Source organism: Athene cunicularia (assembly GCF_003259725.1).
Source record: "Athene cunicularia isolate RWA chromosome 21 unlocalized genomic scaffold, athCun1 chr21_part1, whole genome shotgun sequence".
Lineage (NCBI taxonomy): Eukaryota > Metazoa > Chordata > Aves > Strigiformes > Strigidae > Athene > Athene cunicularia.
In genome coordinates this window covers 6,933,282-6,958,677 of record NW_020799127.1, presented here as the reverse complement: position 1 = coordinate 6,958,677, position 25,396 = coordinate 6,933,282, and the positions used below count along the sequence as shown (strand labels likewise).

The 25,396-nt window shown below is 36.8% G+C and overlaps 1 protein-coding gene across 3 annotated transcripts in view; it reads right to left on the bottom strand.

Annotated features, from left to right (window-relative positions):
- PRKCZ (protein kinase C zeta) overlaps window positions 1-25,396 on the bottom strand; it is a 67,772-nt gene that overhangs the window by 15,971 nt on the left and 26,405 nt on the right. For all 3 annotated transcript variants that reach the window (XM_026862532.1, XM_026862534.1, XM_026862533.1), the window contains 12 exons: window positions 20,201-20,286; window positions 17,105-17,236; window positions 15,864-15,945; window positions 15,128-15,180; window positions 12,958-13,146; window positions 9,900-9,997; window positions 5,461-5,547; window positions 4,667-4,802; window positions 3,241-3,328; window positions 2,387-2,506; window positions 1,322-1,401; window positions 664-753 (listed from right to left, as the gene is read on the bottom strand). In XM_026862532.1, coding sequence (XP_026718333.1) covers window positions 664-753; window positions 1,322-1,401; window positions 2,387-2,506; window positions 3,241-3,328; window positions 4,667-4,802; window positions 5,461-5,547; window positions 9,900-9,997; window positions 12,958-13,146; window positions 15,128-15,180; window positions 15,864-15,945; window positions 17,105-17,236; window positions 20,201-20,286 — 1,241 coding nt within the window. The remainder of the gene's footprint in view (window positions 1-663; window positions 754-1,321; window positions 1,402-2,386; window positions 2,507-3,240; window positions 3,329-4,666; window positions 4,803-5,460; window positions 5,548-9,899; window positions 9,998-12,957; window positions 13,147-15,127; window positions 15,181-15,863; window positions 15,946-17,104; window positions 17,237-20,200; window positions 20,287-25,396) is intronic.

Here is a 25,396-nt window from a genome sequence, read left to right as displayed (position 1 = left end):
ACTATCTAAACTGGTTTCATGACACTTTACCCAGCCTGTGCCTGTGTTAACCAACTGCTGACCCTCCTGCTAAGGCAGGAAGGTTCTGATCACCACCAGAGCAGCACTGGAACAGCATCCAACAGGCTGCCTTTGCTGGTCTGTTCAGCAGAACTCGAGGCGGCAGTAAAGCATCTACAGGGCTAGATGAAGTGACCACCCTTCAGGACAATAAGGCACTGAATTCTGCCCCGAGAAACCTGGGCAGTCCTTCACACTACAACTGCAGGCACCTTGGGTGATTGCTGGGTAAGTTTTATAGCAGCAGAACCCAGCGCATGAGTTCACAGAATCTACAAGTAGAAACCAAGGAATAAATGGTTCCACCAATGCCTTAATATGTTGTTTGTTTTTTTTTTTTTCCTTAAAATCCATCCTGTGTTTTATAACAGATACCCAGAAGTTGTAACCATTCTTAAGAGTTTTGAAATTCATTATGAAACAAAGCTTGCTCCCATTATGGCCATGAAAGGAAGTTTAGTTTCTCCATCACTTCTAAAAAGCAAACCAGCTTTTACATTTACAGAAACTGTACTTCACTGTTTTTAATGGGGTTGTTACACAGGCACACAATTAAAGAATCTGCTACTTTGAACACATATAAACAGAAGTAATTGTTTTTACCAGATCCCAGTCTATGCTGCGGAAAAACGTGTGAGACTTGATATCAGAAAATCCTGTCTGAGGCTGACAACCAAGCCTTTCTTTGGGATCCTGGGGAAAACAGAAAGTTGTGTCACATTCTTCAATTCAGTTACAGCCCGGGTCTGTCAAAAGCCCCCACCCCCGACTCCAGCATTCCCTATGACTACGCAAACTGCTGCTAAGATATCTTAGGGCTGGTTTTGTTCTTTTTTCTTCTTATGAAGTTTGTTTGGAATTTCATCTTTATATATTTTACAACTTCTTAAAAAAAATAAGATTTATTTAGTAATGTATAATTCATATGCTTCTTTTCTCCATTAAAAATAATAATGGTTCTACAGATTTCCATCAGCTTAATTAAATGAGTAATAACTATTACAGAAAAGACTGTATGAACAAACCTATAGTTATTTTTTCCAACTAGTTGCAGGCTTTTAAATCAAGTTTGTGCTGTGGAATTCCCTCAGTAAATTAGCCACTAAGAAGGTTTTGGTTTTTTTTTTTTTTAACAGACAGGATACCAAGGTTTTACAGATTTTCTTAATAGTAAGCAGATTAACTTCTTAACTGTATTGCTTTCAACAGCAAGCTCTGACTTCCAGATCTTAGATGCTAAAAATAAGAGAATGTTATTTACCTTGTTTAAAAATCCTTTTAACACATGGGAAGCCTTGACAGAAAGAAACCTTGGAATCCGGATTGGCTTCTCAAGAATAACTGTTGCAGGTTTAAAAACAGGTTTAAAAACAGCAATATTGGGTTTTGTTTTATGACATTGACCATGATTTCCATAAAACACTGTATTATTTCAATCTGTTACCACTTGGAAAATGGGAATATACGGTGGAATTATTTAAACTAATGTAAACAAAAGGAGCTACAATAATTCAAGGCACCGTTATAAGGACATTTCAAAGATTTCTTAAAAGAGCTGTTAGCTTCATTATCTTTTTCTATTGTTTACTGTACAGACAGGGAATGAAACTTTTTCAGTGTTCTCAGCATATGGAAAAGTTTGGTTTTTAAACAGTAACTGATTTAATATTAGTCTCGTCAAGACAACCATGGCAAATCCTGTTACATAACTGCAGTAACTAGTTTAAAGGATGATTCTGCATATTCGGGAGTGGGCAGCCTCACAATTCCCCAAACTGTTACAGTTTCTGTTGTACTAAATATGGCAAGTATCACTACTACGGTCTAGAAAAATTCAATACATCACTACTCCTGAAGGGTAAAACTATTAAAAAAAAAGTTATATTAATTTCATCAGAAGTTTAAAAAAGAAAGTTATCTGGAGCTAGACTACAGGTTGATATGTTTTAGTCAAGAAAGATCCTCCTATCCCCTCACGTAGCACCGATTTTAAAAATGCATTCTTGGCCTGTGGATTTCCTTCTAACAAAGACACCATTGCATACAATTTCTGTCTGTTATTTCTGAACTGCAGACTTCTAAAAGAAAAAAAATTTCACTGTCTGAGAGCAGCTTCATAATTCCTGACCGTTTTATCTGACTTCACCAAAACAAACCCCTGGGATGAAGAACTGGAAATACTTGGTCCCTTTATTCACAGTAGATCTACAGGCAGCTACAGAGTAACAATGGAAAAGGAAAACCTAACTGTCCTACTGGAACTGCTAATTTCCATTATTTTTCCCCCTGAGAACAAAAAGAAAAACAATAATCAAAATTACTATACCTTGGAAGAGGTAATCTTCAGTGTTCATGTCTGGATTGTCAGTAATAATATCAAACGGAGACCTTCCTGCCATCATCTCAAACATCAACACACCGAGAGCCCACCAGTCCACGCTGAACCCTGTGGGTGTTTGCAGAGCAAATTTTCAGCCAAGACTCCTTGAATTTAGGTGCTCTCTCTCATATAAATGAATATTAATGCCCTTGGTTCTACAAAGCACTGAAATTCTCTACTTTCCCTGAAGCTGCAGACATCATGATTTACACAATCACTGCATGAAACTTGAGAGAGTTTTCTGAATTGGGATCACCACTGTAACCTTTACAGGAGTTTGCAGGTGTCTGCCAGACAGCAAGGCTTCAATGAAATACCAGCTATTTAAGCTGAAATTTTTCAGCTTTTATTTTAAAACTCAAGTTGAACATTTTGTTATCTTCTAACTAAATGACAGATTCAACCTATTGATCAAATCAGTTCACAACTACCCACCCTGGTGAAAAACACACACTCTCATCCTTCTGACTTCTGTATGAGTAGTAACTCTTTCAGCATTCTATAACCTTGTCTGCAGGACAGCAGCCGTGCTGTCAAGCTCTTCAAAAAGTGGACTTAGTTTTGGTATGCTATCATTCAATACTTATTTTTCAGGCTAGGTGTGATTTAAAAGAAGTGGTTGCAAAAGAAAACCAAAAAGAACCTTATTTCAGAAAAAAAATAAACTACAATATGCATTCAGTTTTTTCAACATATGACAAAAACATGGAAATCTAAAGATAACTGTATTTGAACCAACCTACAACTAGAACTTTGTTTTGTGTTTTATTGTAACTACAAATTGTTTAGACACAACTTACCATATTCTTCTCCTCTGAGGATCTCTGGTGCAATATAATTTGGTGTCCCACAGAAAGTGCTTGTAGTGTCACCAGGGCCCAAACCTTCCTACATGCATAAATAATTTCATAAATTAAAAGCTGACCTCCTTTTCCTGGAATTTCCCTTAATTAGACTTACAAAGTCAAGTTACTTCGAGTCTAAAGACCTTCCTTTCAAAAAAGGCAACGCTAGAGCAAAATAAATACTCCTAGTGCTCAAAGCTGGCATATGACTTCACAGCTTATCTTCAGCAAGTGAATTGTATGAAACCAAGTCACAACACATTTGTAACAACGTTTTGCTTACTATTTACAGATACATTTTAAAAAAAAGTTTCAGATCAAAATCAATTTGGAAGTCCATTTCAAATAGATGTTGGGAAAAATCCTTTCTATTTTTAGGAAAAGAATCCAACTTTTACATAACTGCTGCATTCCAAGTGAGGCCCCACAGCCTGGGCATTTTGACAGTGGAGAAATACTCTAGTACAGCGTTCTTAGAAATTGGTGAAATATCTGTTCTATGGAGGGAATAAGACAAGCTTTCCTCATCACATCACCATAACTTGCCTTAACCACGTTCTCAAATAAACTCAGTAAAAAAATTAGCATTATCTACTCAATTCTTGGGCTTTTAAAAAGCAACACAATGCCAGCTGCAATTTTGGCTTCAGGAACTTATTCTCACCAAGAATTAGACAGGACTCTCGTTTCACAGACTAGACAGGAACAGTGGGGCAATAACAAGGAGACCTGAGGTCAAATCATCAGCTCTAAGGGGAGAGCAGAATTCTTGTCAGATTACAACCACTCCCTCACACCTGGCATTCCAACTTTACCCACTGAAGTTCTAAATTTAGTATTTTCTATACTCGTATTTTCTAGTGATGTTTTCTTGCCTTCCCCTGCTCACATGAAGTACATGCTACGCTTTGCCAGGTGCTTTGAAGCGCTCTCCAAACTGCCCCTCAGTGCCAAAGTTCCCAGCCTAAGAACTGAGATAGCAGAGAACCCCTGGGGGTCAATAACAGGCAACTCATGTTCACAGGAGCACACTTACAGAGATGGAAAAAACAATTTTAAAAACATATTTGTCTAACAGACAAATCTTCTAACTTGGGTCGCACAGGAAACTTAAATAGATAAGACAAACCAACTTGGTCAACAGGCTAAACTTTTGTCCCCCCAAATGAGCCACATAACTTGAAATGCAGAAAAAAAAAAAAAAAGACAAACGTGGTTCTATTCTTCCGTCATTTTTCAGCATAAAGTTCCTATTCTACAACCAAATTCTGGGCTCAGTAACACTAGCATTAACATAACAATGTATTTGACTAAAAAGCATAACCAGAGAGGTAAACTATTGAGTAACAAAGTGACAAAAGAAAGTTAAGAAAAATCCTACCTTGCACATGCCATAATCTGTTAATTTGATATGACCCTCTGCATCTAAAAGAACATTGTCTAGTTTTAAATCTCTGTAGATTATGCCTCTTTCATGTAGGAAGTTTAGAGCAATACAAATTTCAGCAGCATAAAACCTGAATTTAAAAAGGAGAAAAGTCCTTTTAGCATTAAGATTGTACAAAAAACTTTGTGCAATTAAAAAAATCTGTTCTTAGAGCATCACAAGATTTATTCATAAGGACACTGATCTTGTACAGTGCAAAAACATTCCTTAAATTAAACATGGGGAAGTATTTTTTCATTCTACTCATTAAAATATTTATGATTTATCCTACCCATTTTTTTTCTGAAAATTCCAAGTGTGACACAGAACATTTGTATTTTCAGCTAATGAAGAATTTAAATGAGACTTTGTGTAAAGCCACACAAACCAGATTTTTCATCTTCTCCTATCAAAACTTCGTTAATTCAACATAAGGACAAAATAAGTTGTTTGCATCTTCTATCAACAGATCAAAGAAGCATTACTTAAATATGATGCAATAAACAGAAGTAAACAGGAATAACTAACTGCTGATGAAATATTTGCTTTCTTTAAAAAAAAATACATATCCTTAAAAAAAAAATTGAAACGTTTCTTCCCAGGGCAGTACATCCTAAACTTCCCAATCAACCTCTCATTCTTTCTTTGCTATTCAGATTCTTTTATGGAATAAAGTCCAGAAAATATTTCATACAACATTCAACAGCCACAACACAAGAAAAAGCACTATAACGGTGTTAGTGACGTACCTTGCATGTTCTTCGGGAAGTTTCCTTTGTCGTTGCATATGAAACATAAGATCTCCCCCATTTACATACTCTATGACAAGAAACAATCTGAAAGTATATAATACAATTAATAGATTCCAAGGAAATTCTCAAGAAAACCTATTCTTAGCCTTTTCACTTCTACACTTCAATTAGACTTTTAAATTTCTTATAGCTACAGAAACTATTTAAGAGGGGTAAAAAAAAAAAAAGAGTACTTATTTGATCCATATAATGCAGGATCATATTTATTTAAATAACAGACTAAACGCAGAGGAGAGGCAGCTGCACACATTTCAGCATGAAATCTGCAGAACTATTTAAACAGTACAGAAGACAACAGCGTTTGCCTGATATAATGAGGGACTCACTCGGCGATAGATGTGGAAAAAACCCAAACCCTAAGCATTAACAATATAGAGCCTGCTTTAAAAATTGCTTAGAAATAGCAGCAAAATCATGGAAGTATGCTAGAAGATGACATGTGGCAAAAATGAAAGTTTATCCAAAAAAAGGTTAAATTGTCATTCATTTGAAAAAGACATTAACAACAAACACGGTTGCATGACTCTCTCTTATTCAAAGATGTTGATCCTTTTGACTTTTATGGAACAAAATTCCACAGTATATCATTTTCTCAGGGAGTGCACTGCTTTGAATAGCAACTTCTGATTGACTGGAAAAAAAAAAAGAGCCTGCCTGAAACAATGCTGGTTACTTAAAGGTTTTAAGATTTAAAAAGATACTTTAAAAGATGCATCAATTTAAAATCAAGCCTTTCTTACTAATTCTGACACAGATTTACCCTGATGTAATAATTATTAAACTGTTACTCTGCTTGACTAAATATTGTTCTTTTTTTAACAGCAAAGCTGCAGCGTCGAATCTGAAGAGCTTTGCAGATGAAATATAGTTTATATACAACTTAGCCAACGAAGTTTCTACATGGGCAAAATTTGAAAATTCTCATTTGTATTTTTGATACAGTTTTGCCAATAGAAGGTCACTATTTAAAAACATTACTTCATCATAATAATTAATGAGTATCTGGCAATAATTAAGGTACTATAGGATCTGCAATATTAATACCAAACTGTGAGACTTGCTGTTTGTGCCATTTCAGTTCCTGTAAAGCTCAAACTGATCTACTGCAAGCAAGATGACATAAGACTCAATAAGAGGAATGTAACCCAAATTTACTTTAAAAAAAAGGTTTTATCTGAATAGCATGACACAATCATTGTTTTTCCAATTAACGTTACATGATCTAGCATCTTATTAATATACACATACAAAATTACTTCTATTAAACCCTATGATCATCACTGAACTCTTCCTGATATTCTGTTAAGGAACATACTGTCATTACTAGAAGAAAGAAAAAAAAAAAAAAAAGAAAGAGTTCTGTTTTATTTGTATAGACTGAGACTAAAGAATTTGAGGACCGGGAGACTCAATTCATGTATGTCCATTATTTATTAGAGATGAAAACTAAACTGGGTGAGCTAACAGAACAGATAATGCAATCCCAGCCTCCCTTGACTTTGCCAAGACCTTTGTAGAAAAACATGAATTAAAAGAACATGTAAAAGACCCACTTGTGTCACTCTCGACACAGCACATTCACTAAATGGAAGATCTGGGCACAGAAAGGCTGCAGTGCCAAGGCTTATTATTTCCTCCGCAGAGCAAGTTTTTGAAACGGTCTTCTCAAAATAATCAAGAGAAAAGTCAGTAGAAGAAAGAAATATAGGTGGAATCAGGCATATAAAAAGACTTGTACTACGGTCTGCAGGAAAGGTTCCATCCTTGGGAAAACATGATCCAGGCAATGCTGCCAAGGACAGAAACATGCCGAGCCAGAGTTTTTTCCGAGGGTTGCAGCCGTCCCTGGAGGCAGCATTTCCTTATACACCTAAGTTTCCAGGAGTTGGAAGCTCCCTTCCATATATACACACACTGGAAACCATGCCGTTTGGAAAACACGTGCTCCAGTCTCTCAGACCATTCTAACCGGTAGCAATTAAAGATGATTTCCCCCGCCCCCCTCTTTGAGGAGGAGTCTTCATTTGAAACACTTCAAGTGTTAAACACTTAAAAGGTAAACCAGGAAAAAATTATTGTAAGTCTTCCAGTGGCTTCCCCACAAGAATATAAACACTAAACTAAATTAAATCAACAATAAACAAAATACTCGTGGCAGTTAACTATTTTGTTACAGCATTCCTGATATTTTTTCGCTTCCAACTTTCCTACCCTACTTAGAAGCTTCCAACGTTTTACCACCACTCAGAACCTGCAATTTAATGTTCCTGGTGTCAAGTCACGTTCAAGCACCTAAGTGTGTGAATGCTGGTAGTCCTTGCTGTTGTTAGAAGGATTTACTCAAACCTTCTCTTTCAGATCGTTGCCATCTTTACAAGACACTTATCTGGCAATTCTGGGCAAGCCCAAGGCACATATTTTATTAAAATAATAAAAGCATCGCTAGTATCTGTAACAATGTAAACACCTACATTTAGCACTGGTTAGCATCTTTAAGTACACATTTTGTCTTAAAAATTTAGTTTAAATTATTATAAATAATAATAATATAAATTTAGGAGAAAGAACACGTTCTTTTGCAACTTTCCCCCCCACTTAGTACACTTTTACACCAACTCTTCTCATATTACAACTTGTTTTCTTTGGGCCAGTTAACACAATCTGATGCTGATACATTCAGTCACTGGAAATCAGTTTCGTGCTCATCTTTGTTCCTGTCATGAGGTCATTAGTGTGATTTTGTAACACTACAGCTGTAACCCAACTGCCAATTCGTGACATCATGGCTATATCCATGGCAAACGGCTGAAGTTACAAACAAAAAAACTATAGTTTCACTGCAAGGAGAAGCTAGGCTGGAAAAACAGGACTCCTAAAGATACAACAGGAACAGAGAAAGCTTGGACTACGGTGTATTTTTTTTTTTTTTCCCCTACTTCTGCTCCTCTGCTATGCCAGTGTAACTACTGAAGTGGCATGGAAAGGATCTTTCTATTACTGACTCAGACCTTGTTCCTGTTTCCAATATTTACAAGAAATCTCATTCTCAACACTTCACCCTCCCAAACCACTTGGATTTTTATATCGGATCTTCAATACTACTTACTATTTGGTGAGAAGGTGTTTGTGAACACTCGTTTAACTTAAAGGGCCTTTCACAACAGTTTGTTAGTTGTCTAAAGATTTTTATTTCCCCCCCACCCCATGTCTGCAAGCCAAAGTTCTTTTGGTCAGATTAGTCAGTCACCTTTGGAGATTGTTCTTTCTCCCTGCTCCAAAATAGTCCATGTACCTTCAGAAGACTCTTCACACAACTTCTTTACCTCCTTTACCTTAGCATTTTCCTAGCAGGGAAAACATAGCTATTTCCTGTACATGTAACCATTAAGGGCTTGAAAGTCTGGGGACTGAAGAAACAGTACAGTGCATGGCTTCACACTAATGAACAGGGGATTATTCTTAAGGAAAAGTGACTAGATAATCCATGAAAACTTCTTAAAACTGTTGGCACTCTACACCGCATGCCGTTTGAGTAAGCCCGATAGAATGACTTATCTTCTGATTATGATATATATGGCACCAGGCATGGAAATATAACAGTAAACAGGTGCCTGGGAGAACGAAAACCCCCCAACAACCCACAAATCCCCCCCATCCAAATTCCCCAGTGACACAGATAAACATGGGCATGAAAATTGTTCTTGATTTTCTTCATATTCTAATTGTAAAATAAGAAGTAAATAATCCATTTAGGATTGTGAACACAAGGACAAAAAAAAAAAAAGGTATTTCAAAGTAGCTAAGAGTTTATTAAGCACTTTTTCAAATAATAAAAAAAAAATCACATACTTCAATATGTGCTACGGGCTCATAGGCCTCATGGGTAAAAATACCTTATACACATGTAGGTTTTTTAGTTATTATTAAAAACTTTTATGACTGAGCAGCCCAACTCTTAGGCTATTTTGAAGAACAGAGAACTACAGTTTGGCCCTCTGAGAACCAATTTGGCCCTGCTCAGCAGAATCAGGCATTATAAAGCGTCTCTTAGAAAGCTGTTTTAACCCACAAGCATCCTCCTATTCCCGAAGCCCCACGGCCTGGGCTCAGGAAGACAGTGTACGGTTCCTCCTCATCCTCGTTCATCTTCTCGCTCAGACCTGGCCCTGGAAATCCCTGCCTTTTACTCCAACCACACTGGCTAAGCTGCCCTGCTTAGAACTGGCTTTGCTGTAGTAGCAAATCCCTGACAACGCTAATGCTTCCTTCCAAAAACTACTGACTATGTGATGGCAGTGGTTATGTTTGCTTTATGAGAAGCAGTTAGTACAAATGATCAAGATTTTCAAAACAAAATAATTTCAGATCTTTCTTACCGACTTGTTGTTTGAAAGCATGAATGTAAACCAACTAGGAATGGGTTACTGGATGCCTGTTCAAACACATGTTTCTCTGTCTGTACCCAATCAATATCCTGAAATAGAGTAATTGAACAATCAGAACTCCTGCTGGATAACCACTGTGGGTATTCCCAGAAAAGAAATTGTGAACATCTACACTCCCTTACATATACCATCATTGTTACATATGCTCTTCAGAAAGACAAACCCTCCTAAAATCTGGAGGAAGTTATAAAACAGTAATTCAATTATATATTCAGAAGTTTCTTAACCATTTCAAAAAGTCTACACACAATTTAAGCCATTTAAAAAAATATACATCTGCAATATTTGATACACTGCTCATACTGCTTCGTAGAAATAAATTCAATTATCTTAGATAAATGATCCTAAGGCTGCTGAAGCAACTCATACCAGTAACACAAGCAATGCAAATCTCCCGTTTTTAAAAGGTTCAACTAAACCAAACTTAAATTTTCTCATCTGAAACTCAAAATTAATTCAATGAAACTACCGCGACCAAATTAGTTTGTCCAACTAAATTAATTCTTAAAAAATATCACAGACTACCTTTAATACTTCAACAGTGAGAAGTCCTGAATACCCAGTGCAATACCATATAATAACAACATATCAAAATTTGAATGACACTAGCATAACACTGCAAAATTTGATCTGTCATAACAAAGCATTTAATAATTTTTCATATAACCATACAAAATTGAAACCTTACAGACCACTGGTTTTAGCAGTAGATGTTCACTCTTCATGCAATCATGTTCTACCCTGCAAACACTCAATACCCTGCCAATAAACTAGGAATATAATTTTGTAAAAATTCTTCATTTCCAACAGATATTTTCAGCTTTCTGACCAATCTGGAGACAGCAGGTCCTGAGAAACCAGGAGTTCCTGTCAAGGATAGTTAGTGAAACTAGAGCCTCAAAGGAAATCAAGAAATGTCACTATAAAATTAAATAAATCCGTTAAGGTTTTATGTTCAGATACTCCCGAAGACATAACATCTTGGAAGGGTAAACCTGGGTCCAAAACATGAGACAAAAATTCAGTTTTGAATAGGATAAACATGTCCACTTCTTTTTGTTTTCACTGAATGAGCTTCTCTTCTTTGAGAGTCTTTAAACTAACCCCTTCATCATGGCACTTGTGTATTGGTAGACTGGCATTACACTAGTGCACTATTGTTAGCAACATTAAGCTTAAAAAAATTTAATAGGAAAAGTCCAAGTATTTAATTTGCTTCAATCTCATTTAGAAAAGGATCTTTGCTTCTCTCCAATATCAACTATTACCTGGAAGGCAGTAGCTTATTTAAACATACTGATACTTGCTGTGTAATTAATTTTCTTTCTTCATGAAACACTTAGTAGGTGAAATTTCCATTACTTGCAGTATCTCATGCATTTACAGAATCCAGTGAATTTCCTACCAATTCCCAGAATTTCATTATACAGCCTATCTTACAGGCAAGAAAAAACAATTAGCTCTATCTTTTATGTAATTATCTATGAGAGCCACTACTGAAGAAAGACTTTCTCATCTACCCCTGATTCTCAGTAACAACTGTGTAACTCATTAAGTAATCTTTTTGGTTTTTTAATTTCTATCTTCTTGTAAAAAATACATGTTAAAAAACACAGTAAATAAATCACACAGGAGTCTAATATTTGATCATAAAAAGAACCATCAAATAAATGAGGAAGCCAAGCTATTTAGAAGAGCTGGACAACTTTGCTCCCCTAACCCCAGCCTCTGGAACGATGACAAAGATGGCAGCCAGAGAAACTGATTGAAACTACCCCCCCCCGCCAACATTTTACTTTCAGGAAATGCAGTCTTTCTAACAGCATAAAATGAATATATCATCAGCCTAAAAATTGCATTCTGTTTGAAAAATCCACTATTTTAAGACCAGCTATAGAAGATATTCCCTATGAGGTGAGACTGATCATCCATCTCTATTTTTTTTGTGTTTAGGATTCCACCCATAAGGATGACACCGCATTACTTTATTCCTCAAACACCTAATGGTGCCGTATTTATGAGCCCCACCATCAACACCAGTGTTCCAGTACAGCCAGGATCTGACAGCACTGGTTATGGCTCTGTCAGGTACTCCCCTGGGGTATCGGGGCTGTGCTCTGACCACACGTGTTCCAGCTACCCGGCCCCATTCCACTGCTCAACACAGCAGGTTCAAGGCTCATGCCACTGTAGGTGGTTCAAACCTGCCTTCCTTGCTTTCTGGGATTGATTCATCATATTTATGAAAGAAAAAAAACAGAATAGATATAAAATCTATACTTTTCAAGAAGCGTGACTCTTACAGGAAGACGACAAAGGGTTGGGTTTGGTTTGTGGTTTGTTTTGTTGGGTTTTTTTTTTCCTCTCTCCCTGCCCATCCCAAACTTGTGCATTTGAGATCCTGTATCAAAAATATTTCAACGGGATTTTGAAAATAATCAAGAAAAGCTGCACTAATTTCTATGGCAGATAATTTTTTTTTTTTTTTACAAGTCAGTTAAACCACAGTGACCTCAAATGGTAGTAGCATAATTTTTTTTTAAACCCATGGAAAAAAACCACTCGAGAGTACTGTGTCACTTACACATAAGCTCTATAATAGTAACTCTAGGAACACAGTTTCAACTCCTATTCTGAAATACAGATAATACTTTGCAGCTACATTCACTAGCCTTGGGAAACATCTTTGTTTTCTTTCAAAATTAAGTGCCCAAATTGCACCCTATTTAACTCATCACTTACAGATTAGCACATCCAGGCTGGAATATTTTTCACATGCATTCTCCTAAACCTATTAATAAGTATTAACCGGTATTAAAATAAGGGAGATATCTCTCAGCTTTCATCTTGGTGCTTCATGCAGACAGTTGCTGACAAATGAGTTCAAAAGTCAGTAAAACTTCGATTACAGAAACGCTGTCTAACGTTTTTTGTTAAAGCGCACTAAGTTTTTACAAAATGTAACAGAATACAGTTAACAGACTTTTACCTCATCATCATGGACCAATTCTTTTTTCACAACTTTCATAGCGTAAATTTGATCATTCTTTTTTAACCGAACTAAAAGAACTTTGGCATAACTTCCACGTCCGATAACTCTGATTAAATCAAAGTCCTGTAATCCAAGCCCCTGAGAAATCTTAATTCCATCCATTCCATCAATGACTGGTTTGATATCCTGTATAAAAAGAAACAGAAGACATTTTCATAACAAGTAATTATTAAAGCAAAGAGGTCTTTAAGCGCTGGACAGAATTTGCTGAGTTTGCTTGCCATTGTTACTGGCACACAGATCAGAATGGCTGACTGAAACATATTTGTTTAGAAATGTTTGCTTGGTGTTGGTTTCGCTCATGCTAAACGTTACTGTGTTTTTCAAGGCAGTAGTTTGATGAATCATTTAAATATTCCCTACCGGAAAGCAGAAGGCAATGCCTTAAGAAATGAGGTTTTTTTTCAAATTCTTCAACCACAGGTCTTGTAAAATTATCCTTTGCACTAACTAAAGAGCATCTTTCATTCTAACAGATACTGTAATACAAATGAATAAAGGCTATCTAAAAAGATGATGGATAACAAAACAATAATTTGCTAATGAAAATACCCGTCTTGGTTTCAGTTTAGGCAACAGCTGTCTATATTAAGTTCACTACAGTTTTAATGAAAAAGTTTGTAATAGGTGCCTGGGACCATATAGAAGTAAATGTCAATTCCTCAAATGTGCAAATTTGCAGGAAATATTCCACTACAAAGAATGTTACTTTAAAATCCATTATTTAAAAAGATAAATATTATCTTGAGTGTCTGCTGGAGTTAGACGTGAACACCTGAGACTGAAGATCAAGCAGCTCAACTAGACAAATGCAGCAACATTTGACATTTCATGTTTTACCAATATATACAGTGCTTTGACATACTTCTGTGGCCTATTTTTATCTGACCTCATCCTACTGTACTTGTAGACAGATCAGCATTCTGCTGAACTATGGAAAGTATTTATATAAAGAATCTTGATCTAGGATTGACTGCTATTAGAAGAGATTGCTCTGAGCTTAAAGATTCTCGTCAACAAAGCTCCCAGAATGCCACTTCCTCTCTGTAGGATACCTTAAGTTATCTTAGTAAAGCTCAAAAGCAAGGTGGGAAAAATCAGAGCAGCGTAATTCAGGTCAGTTTGAGTAAACAGCACTTATCAAAATTTAAATACAAACATTATCTACCTGAGCACTAATCATAGCAGAAGTCACCGATTTTAGATAGGAATTAAAATTCTCTGATGTGTTTTAAGTTTATACCCTTTTGTCTCTGAATTTAAGACAAAAATCTCAAGACACATGACTGAAAATAAGACAGTCACTGACCCAAGAGCAGCAACTACTCAAGTGTGAAAAAAAGGCAGTGACAAGTATTGTAGTGGATGTAGAGGAAAAAACGTGCAGGCTTTTTAAAAGTGGGATATCAAACTAAGTGCCAGGGCTCTGCAGAGTGCATCCTATTTATTTTAAATCTGCCAGAAGCATTTTTAAAAGAAATGTCATGAAGCCCTTTAGGATTAAAGCGTATTGAGATTTTTCAAACTGCTTTAAGGGAATAACATTCTTGGCATGCAGAGATTGTGTCAGACCGCCTACAAAAGAGCTGAAAAAACAGTTTTAAGTATATGTTATTCTACTTGTATTTCCAAAGGAGCTGTAGGAGCTATCTATAAATTATTAGTTGGTATTTATATGAAACATCTCAGAGAGCTGGGTAGTTAATTATCAGACTGAACCAACTTTCATAGGGACAGGCTGTAGAGGTGGCCTGAGGGTGACAAAGGGTGTACATCCATTAGAGAGAGCAGACAAGACAATGTCAAAGCCACCATTTATTGCAAGAAGCAATAAAGTCAAACCTCCTGCTAAATCACTGTTGTTCCAACATGAATGGAGGGGAGAAAAAAAGTCTCTCCGATCATGATTGGGATAAGAGCTGTATACAGAAGAAATTGGAAAAATCCAACAAAAAAGCTTTTAAAAAAATAATCATTTTTCACAAAGCAAACCCAGACTTCTTTAAAAGGTAGCAGAAAAACTAGTTCAAATAACTAGCTGTTTTATAAAATTCTGTATGATTAAGAGTGTATAAATGTGAATCACAAAAATATTTTTGAAACATACCTCAGAGTCATCTTTAATGGTGTCATGTTTCCTGTTTGAAGGAATGTAGGGAACTGGAAAAGAAATTAAACAAATAGTGAGGTTAAGGTCTTTATTAGAAATAATTTTTAAAATTAATAAATGGAAAGATGATTTAGTGGCTTAGGGTCAGCAGTTTGTTTTACATACTATGGGACAGTTGATCAAATTTTTTCACTTTATTCTTGTAATCCTGACAGCAGGTCCTAAGGGTACCAACTCAGAGTCAGAGAGAAATTCATCAATGAACCTCTGAGCTCACAACAGTACCCGACAGAGGCCAGAGTGACTCTGGAGAATGAGTATGATAAATGGGCCCTTAAAATAAAACAGGTTAAACGATCAAAAATATTAACCTAGAAAAAGACTACTCCAAACTGCATAGAATTAAGGAATAAAGTCTGAGGATGCACTTATACTAGCGTCATATTTGGATCTGAAGTTCAGGGTTTTTTTGTTTGTTTTAAAAAAGTGAATCTATTGTTGCCAATTGCTCCATGCTTAACTTCACATTCTGGAATGGTTTCAGAGCACATGAATTCAGGATGAAACTGAACCAAATGATATGCTCCAGAAGTACATTTATTGTATTTGAGTCCCTAACAAGCTAATCCGAAGTATACTTAAAAAAAAAACCCAACACCCAATCAGGTGGAATGGAAACTGAGCCTCCAGATGTGGAAACACATGAATTCCAGCTGACTAAGAAAGTACTCACTTCCATCAGTTTCTTCTGAAGGGAGGTCAACTTCATCATTTTTATCATCTAACTGAGGCTCCTGGGAAGGCATGACCGAATCCTTGCAAAATACAGAAGTTATATAGGAAAGAAACATTGATTTATGTAGGCGCTTCCAAGTGAGCATGCCTCGTCGTATAACCACGACCCAAGAACCTTCCATTGGTATCTTCCAGTATGAAAACTGCATTTTGTAGAAAGTACTTCCAAATATTAACATTTTGTAATGCATTATAAAAAACAGCCCACCAAAGGTGTAAATGCTATGTCAATCATTCTCTGCAACTACAACAGGTTTAGCTGTCTTCTAAAAGATTAAAATATTTTACTGCAAAGTTCAAACTTTAATTCCGTTTCAGACTTCTGAGTCTGTTTCACATGGAACAGCAACAAAGTAAACACCTCAGCATGATGTCACACAGCCGATCTACTTCTTCCCTGTTTAAAAAACATGAATTGTCACTCATTATGCAAGGGTATTGCATAAATTGGTAAAGATTACAATGCTAAATAGTTTTATAGCACATTTGGACACTGGTCTCATTCACAACTCAATGAGACATGGAAGGACTGTGCCAGTAGGTACAGCAACATGCATAAATAATGTAGTGATGTCAAGGGAAGTCACATGCAAGGTCAACAAAGAAAAATACTGGTTTCAGTTTTGAGTTAGAAAAAAAACATGATGCAACACCAGTGAGACACTGGTTATAGTCTGTGATGGGTATGGGGAAGGGCTAAAATTCAGGGATACAGATTAACATTTAAAGCCTAGGAAAGACACCAGCATTGCCACTGGGATGTAGGAGGGAAATGCAGAGGATGAGAACAGCACCGGAGAAACTGAGGTGGCAAGAGCGTGGAAGCAACGAGCCTTCTTGCGAGTAGTGCAAAAACCACACAAGTGCCTCCGTGCTTAAAACGTTCCCATAGGCTAAAAGGAACAAAGGCGAAGGTTGTCAGTGACAATCTGTAAAATACGATGTGCCTACTGGAAAACTCAAATTCAAGCTTGCTCACACTTAAATCATATCACAAGTTTTCTTTTCTCTGTCTCTGTTGCTCACAACCCAAAGGCTTGTCCTCCACGGACAAACCCAATACCACCAAGTGTTATAAACCTGCAACCACCCCCAGAATTACTGAATTAATGTGCAGAGCTACAAACCCGGACACAGGACACATGAAACATCTTTGCTCTATACAGAAGACAAACTTACCATATGCCTTTTGCAGGTCAGTGGAACAAATATATGACAACGTTTATGGACCAACAATTTGCAGTTGATACACTTGTAGCCTTGCCTTCCGAGACCCCATATCCTTTCACTGCACTGGCCACAATACGCTCTCTAGAAGCCAAAATGCACATTATTAATTCAATTATCAATTCCTTTCTGTAGGTGAGTAGTTACCTAGCAGCAAGAAGCTACCCGAGCCAACTCCTAATAGATGTTCAATAATTGTTCTTTTAGAATATCCAAGCTTTCCCTAAAAACCTAAGGTTACACTTCAGACTTGGAATGCAGCTAAATGCAGTCCTTTTTTAATGAATGTTAAGAAAACAAGTGTCTCGAGCATATGGAACACATTACAGCCTAACTTTAGCAAATCATTCTTAGAGAATAAACGTATTTCGAATTTCAGGTTCTGACAGAGGTTACCCAAACAAAACTGATGGGATTATGCATGAAAAGCACCCAAACTGACTGCTTTGGAGAACACAGACACAAAACCTTACAAAAGTGAGGATGAAGAATGTTCCATAACCACATCTAGATACTTTAACAGTGGTAGAACATCAGTGGAAACTGCATAAAACTCATTTATCAAGTCTGATGTAAAACCTCTGTATGTTGCACTATTTAGTATAAAAAAAAAAAAAAAACGACCTTTTTCATACATGCAACAAAATGGCATCTGAATAAATTAAATCAAAATGAGAACAAATTAAGAAGCCAGACATTCTACTGCTGACTTTAACAGGGCAGGTCTTCACATAATTTTTCCAGGGTATGTGTGCTGTGGTCATTTTATCCACTTTACCCAAAGTGCCAAATAGCAATGTAAGATTCTTACACGCCAAGAAGTCACCTATAGTCTCAGTTATCCCTCTCCACAGTGCACAAGTTGCCAACAGAAGACTTACTCATTATTCCCTATCTGCAAATTTTCTCCAGTAATTACAGTAACAGGCTGAGACACTGCCTGTCATTCTGCAAGCTGCACATGAAGCCCTGCACTCATCCCCCATTTCAGGCTTAGACAGAACCCTGCAACTGTCCCAAAGCCACAAAACAGTGAAAGTCTGTTCCTCCCAGCAAACTCTGAGTTAGACTGCGGTTATTCAGCTCCTCAGACTAATGAATCACACACGCTGTCCTGCCCAGAAGCGTTAAGCTACTACAAATCCTTACTAGTAGTATTAGGGAGGGGGAAAAAAAAAAAAAGAAAAAGAAAAAAAAAGATTAACGAATGAATCATTAAAAAAAATATATTTTCTGTATGGCCCTTTTCATATTTTGATAGTTGTAGAAAACAAAAAACTTAACTACATCAAGCTCATCTGTACAACCAGTCCTCCTAGATCAGGAGAAACCCAAAATGTGCTGCCCAGGAAAAAAAAAAAAATACCCAAACTGTAGTGCCTCATAAGACAGGAAGCCTTGGACAGCTATAGCTACTTCTTTCAAAATTCCTGGTCCATCTGAATTCCTTCAGTATTCTTGTATAGGTTTGAGAGCAGTAATATTAAGACTAAATAAAATGTTTTAGGCCCTAGAAATGACATTGAAGAAAATAATCTTATTTACTTCAGATGCAGGGAAGCAATGAAAAAATAAAACAACAAGAAAACAGGAAAAAGGATGTAGGACCAGCTCCCAAATTCCTTCAGTAATACAGTTATCCCTCTCATACCTCTCCAAAACACATACAAATACAGCTGCAACAAAAAGTTAACCTTTACATTATGTTCAACAAGATTAAAGTTCAGATTCGTGTGTGTGTTTTTACCTGAAATATCTGAAAAAGTTTTAAAAGGTTATTTTGGAAAAAGAATTGATTCATAATGTAGTTCTCCACTCTTAAAAACTGAGTCAGCAGTAAAATCTGGCGTCTCATTCAGTAATACATATGTGACTATAATTTATTAATAATTTATACTTTTCAATGTTACATTTTACAGTTCAGGTCAAGTTTATTGCTAACTCGGTAGGATACGGTTTGTATTCTGGCTTTATGTGATTTCATTTGTATATGGACAGTTATAACAAAGTAGTCTTGTTTAGAGTTGTTGACAAACGGGCATGCTAAGTTTTCCAAATCTTTATGTGAATATTCACTATTTGCCTAAATTCAACTAAAATATCTATAACATTACAGATTATTAATGCAGCAGGTATGCATTCACTATGTTTCAAAGATATGTTTTAACCACCCAGCAAAATAAGCACAAAAAAGTATATGCTTCATGTCATAAATTTTAAAAATTGAATTGGCATACCACATTAACAAATGCATGTTATAATTCAGATAATTACTTATATTTTTCAGGTATCTAATGATAAGATACTGATTTTTAAGGGACTTTCCCTTCTTTTAATGCAGTTCTAGGATGGGGAGCATTAGGGGGAAAAAAATGCTAATTTCATTTTTAAAAGACAGTGTTACTTCTGAATCAAAAGGTTAACTCACGTCACTGTACTCAGTTTTGTACAGAATTCCAGAAGTGTATATGACATTTGCATAGATGCTGCAATACTGAGACATAATGGGATAAGTGAAGGAGGTGTCTCAGCCTTAAAGCTACATTCACTTGCTTATGTGGATTAAGTCAGATTCTTAGTGCAGCTGTATTTTAGCTCAGTAAGCCCGATTTTTTTTTTTTTCTTAATTAGATTGTGTAATACCTCAGATTCAAAACAGTTAAAGCTAACACCAAGAGCTCTAATCTTTAAGAACGGCAACAAGTACTGAAGGTAAAAGATCATGCTAACAAGTAATCAAAATCACAGAGCAGAGATGAGAAGACTGTTTTAAGTATGCATAGTCACAAAACCATTTCTTTTTTTTTTAAGAGAACTAAAAATAAATAATTTCCACCAATCACAAATTAACCCCATCCCAGATTCAAAAACCTTAAAGTTTTTCTGATTGTTCTGACCTGAATAACAGTGCATAGACTGAGAAGTCACATGAATAAGCATCTTGCTTCTCCTTTCTTTTCAACACTCAAATACAGAAAAAGCACAGACTGAGAAAACAATCACCACAGAACCCTCCCAAACCCCAACATTTTATGCAATAGTACTCACTCTGTTAAAACGTTTGGCTTGAAACAAATGCCCATTCACTCGGTACAGCTTCCTCCATCTTCTGGCTCCACGTCGGTAGATTGATTCTAAGAAAGAAATTAAAAAGGTGTAAAGCAGCAGCATGGTAACACAGCAATACCAGACACACGGTGTGAAGCAAGTTGTGCCTTAAAACAATCTTGCTTTTCTCAATATCAACCCACAGCTAAAAATCTCTGCTGATTTTTTTTTTTTTTTTTTAAAGGCAGCCGTAAATGACAGCTTCTGCAGGATGTGCTTTCACCACTGCCTCTCCCTTTTCTCTATCCCTGTCTCTTTTTCCTCACATGATCATAATCTTGTTACAGTTTCTTGGCTGCTTGCTGTTCAAGCTCAGGTGAGAGGGACAGAGAACTGTTAAAGAAACAGCTTCCTCTTGTAAAATTACCATCCTGATCTCGCCATGTCACCTTCGGATGTGAACACAACGGATGTCTGGTGCTAATAACACTTTGGTATTTCTATTAAAGATGTTACAAGTGTTGAGAGGTCCATTATTTGACCTCATTTTTATCTTGCTGTTAAACACTACCCAAATATTTCTTTTTGTTACGGAAACAGTTCAAGTGCAGGTCTGCCATTATTTTTAGTATATTCTAAACATCACAACAAGAAATCATTTAATTGGTTTCAACCAGACTTCCCAAGAGGCCATACATGACAGTACCTCACACTCCAAATGACTGTTGTTGTCTTTTTTCCCCCAACGCATTTACGTGCAATTTTTGTGTGACTGGTTAATTAGAGAATTGGATATTTAATACTAATTGAAAAATGTTTTGTGTAACACCGGTCTTATTCAGAGCAGCCCAGAGCTCTAAGAGCGACACATCCCCAGCATCATGAGCTTTCCACAGTGAGCAGGTACTGGGTGGAGTGGGGAGTCCAGGGGACAAAGCAGCGAGGGGTGAGTTAAGAAAAAAAAATCAGCAGCGATCTTAAAATAGACACCAAGCTCCTGCTACCAAGAGGTTAAAAAATTTAAAAGAAAAACCACCAAACAAACCAGATTTGGCGAGCTTTTCATTTCTGAATAATTAGTTCTAATGACACCTGTTAAGCGATCCAAATTCAGGAGTTATCTAAGTTTACTGTAATCTTTAAAGTTAACAAGCACATTTCAGACAGTGAGACAAGTCTGACACATCGCCTTAAATATTTCCAGGAAAAGTATTTTAGAGTGTTTCTTATGGGTGTTATAACCTCTTACTTGAAAAAAGCAATGCGAAAGACTAAAATAACTCAATGTCATTATTTTAAAGCTATCTCCAGGAACATGATGAGTAAGATTTCCCAATACAAAGTTTTATGTACGCCCTTTAAAAAACAAGTTATTTATACTAGTGATAATGTAATTTAACACAGTCAGCAGCACGTACAAAATATATTTCACCTATTTTGAACAGAAAAAATAGTAAATACAGCAGTTTCATAGGGAGTGGAGAACTAAATAGCACAGGAAGTATAAATAACTCCATCTGAGGAGACAACAGTAAAGTGTACACTTTTATGGTATCTTGTGGATGGCTACATATGTACTCTATTTAGTCCCTAGGTACACTGGTTCCGCCAACCAAAACTACCCAGTTCCATACTAAACAATTTTATTTGGTCAACATAAAACCATCCTCACTTCTCTGTCACCTTAAACAGGTGACACCACTTTATTTTTCCCCTTCACAGAAGCTGCAACTTCTACATGAGACTCTCAATTAGGAAGCTGAAGAGGGTTGGGGAGTTGTTTTAAGGGTTTTCTTTTTGTTGTTTTTAAATTGAGGGTCCAAGATTACATTGGCTGTTACAGCTGTCCTTGGATTAGCCCAACAGAAGTGGAACAATCTATAACAACCAATAATGTTATGTAAAAACATTTGTAACCTTATCTAAAACACCCCAGACAATACAGCAAAGAACACCTAATATAAAAACTTCGATAGACTTGATTGATAAAACATTACTTACATTCTCGTGAGGTATTAAACTGTAAATTTATAACCCTCAGAAGTTAATGCAAAACTGTCCTAAAGGTTCATTTTCAATAAATCTCTTTCAAGTTTTAAACAGTCAAGTTTCCAATATCCACACCTTATCAAAGCTGGACTTTTTCAATAAAATGAAGTATTTTAATTTGAAAAAGTATTTTTTAATAAAAAACCCCCAAACTTTTTCAGTCAAAAGACAATGAAAGCAGTAAATATCATCTTTGTTGAAAAATTAACTTAATATTGAGCAAGCTGAAAAAAAAAAAAAAAAAAAATCACAGGCTACTGACAAACAATGTGTGAACACTGATTGTAATTTTAGATACTCTATTTTTGTCCTTCAAAAAGGAAGGCACATTGAGGTTTCTGTAACTCCAAAAATCTGCAGCGCCCAATCTGCAAACATTTCTGTGTTCCTCTATTTGCATGTGCAAATGTTTACTTCGCAAGCATCTGAAACAGGCATTGCACTATTAAATGAATTGTTAACAATTTGGAAAAAAAATTCTCAAAGGAGCAGAGACTGCACGCCACAGAAGTGGCAAAGACACAGTTACTAGAACAGAGGTGTATCACCTGATATGTTTATTCGACTCATGTAACTCTTTCAAATCTGCCAAACATAAACTTTAAAGCAAACAAAAATCCCTGATTTTCCAAAGTGCAAAGAAAATTTAAATGAGAAGCCAGCAAAACCATTGCAAAGTTTTTGCCTAAAAATACCCTCAAACGCAAACATCAATGAAAAACTCTTCTATCATTTGTAGAATGACTTTTCACCAAGAGAAAAAAAAAAAAACTTCACAAGGATTTTTTCCAAAATAGCTAATTGATTCATTAGACAAAGCACCATATGGAGGCAACCTAATACATCTGTGTTCTGAACATTAGCTTATCACTGACATGAGGAATATTAAGTGAATAAGTTAACGAGCAGCTTGTGCTGATGAAGTCTGTAAATAAAGGAGCAAGTCACTTCCCTAATTAATGATAAATATTAAATCAAAGTCAGGGGTTTATATCATATACTTGCGAGGCAACAGTCTAACAAAAACTGAACTTACTACAGCGTAGCCTTAAAAAGGAGGAACCCCTAGAGCTCTCTGCTGGGACTGCCCCTGATTCAGAGCAGGGTCCGAGGCAAACCCATTCCTGTTCCATCTCCAAAAGGAGCCACGGTAAAAAAAGAAGTAGAGAGCAGCAATCGCTCCAAGACTCACCTTTGTATCACAAACTCTATTATTATTACACAACAATATTAAATTTATATGAGAGAATAATATGTTCTTGGTATTACCAGTAATAGTATTCATGTCTGTAATCCATATTCAGCCAGTGGCAGGAAGCCTGGTGGGAGCCCAGCGGCCATCAGTGTAGCCCAGGCGACAGAAGTGCCTCCAGTCCTGTTCAACAGCCTTGTTAGCGACCCGGATGGGGCAGAGCACTCCCCCAGCAAGTTCCCGGAGGACACCAAACTGGGAGGAGTGGCTGATGCACCACATGGTTTTGCTGCTGGAGACCTCAACCCCTGGAGAACGGAGCAGGCAGGAACCTTGCGACGTTCAAAGTCCTCTGCCCAAGGAGGAAGGACCCCGAGCACCAGGCTATGCCAGGGCCTGACCAGCTGGAAAGCAGCTTTGAAGACAAGGACCTGGTGGGCACCAAGCTGAACCTGAGCCAGCCCCGCACCCTGGGCTGCGCTAGGAAGGGCGTTGCCAGCAGGGCAAGGGTGGTGATCTCCTCTGCTCAGCTCTGGTGAGGCCACACCTGGGCACTGTGCCCAGTTCCACCCCCCCAGTACACAACAGGCATGGAGCTACTGGAGAATGTCCAGAGAAGGACCCTGAAGAGGATTAAGGGACTGCAGCGTCCCTCATGCAAGGAAAGGCTGAGAATGCTGAGACTGCTTGGCCTAGAGAAGAGAAGGCTCCGAGACATCTCACCAATGTTTACAAACTCCCAAAGGGAAGATATAATTGACTGAGTCAGACTGGTTTCAGTGGTGCCCAGTATCAAGACCAGAGGTGATGGGCACAAACAGAAACCCAGGAGGTTCTGCTTGAACGTCAGGAAACACTTCTTCAGAGTGAGGGTCACTGAGCCCTGGCACAGGTTGCCCAGAGAAGTTGTAGAGATATTCAGAAGTGATCTGGACATGAGCTGGGCAGCCTGCTTAGAATAACCTACAGAACTGGACCAAAATGTATATGATATGTATCGAGTAATGCACTCAGGACAGGGGATATCCTCCCTAAAAATTCACTTAAGGATAACGGCAGATTATAAAAACGAGTTTGAGCTTTCAATATTATTATTATTATTAAGCTCTATCAGCTTCCAAAATCCTAGCTAAAGCTACACTAGATCAAAAAAAAACACCATCCTGAACAATAATTGGATTCTTAAAATGGCAGGAACTATGCATCTTGAAACAAACAATTTATTGTCAGTGTCCTGTGACCAAAGCACTAACCTTACTATGCATTTCATCCCTACGCTTCATATGGGAAAAAGGACCCTTTTAAACCTGAAACCAAATGGTTTGGTACGTGCCTCTAGAACACTTTTGAATAAAGTAAGGGATTCTGTGATTCTCGATAGCAAAAATTCAAACAAGTTTAGGTGACTGTGATCAGTCATAGCTGGATAGAAAAAGGAATGCCAGCACAAAATCATGAGTATTTAATTACTGTGTTCAATGAAAAGGGCTATTTTTTCATTTATTTTACAGTACACATCAGTTAACTCATTAAGGACTTTGAGTGAGCTGCTTAGAGGCTGAACGAGATATCATATCCCTAATTAAACAAAGTAATCTTTCCTCTCTGATGGGTATTAAAGGCAAGCCTTTGCCTAACAAAAAAAAAAAGTTATTTTTGAATATTCATTATGTATGTGAACAAGTTTTCCTCTAAACTCAGAGGGTACTTTAAGCTGCTAACAGGGATAACAAATTTTTACTGGGGAACACAAAAATATATTCTAATTACAATAAAGGTACTGAACTTTATCTACTTCCAAGACTGGAAAATTAGAGAAAAAAGAGACTGTTTTTCAAATTAAGATTACAAGGGAAATAAAAATACTCAAACTGAATGTCTGAAACAAAATTAACCAGCTGTCTCTACGTAAAAAGCAGTGTGAAACAACTGATAGTTGCTGCTGTGCAATTCTT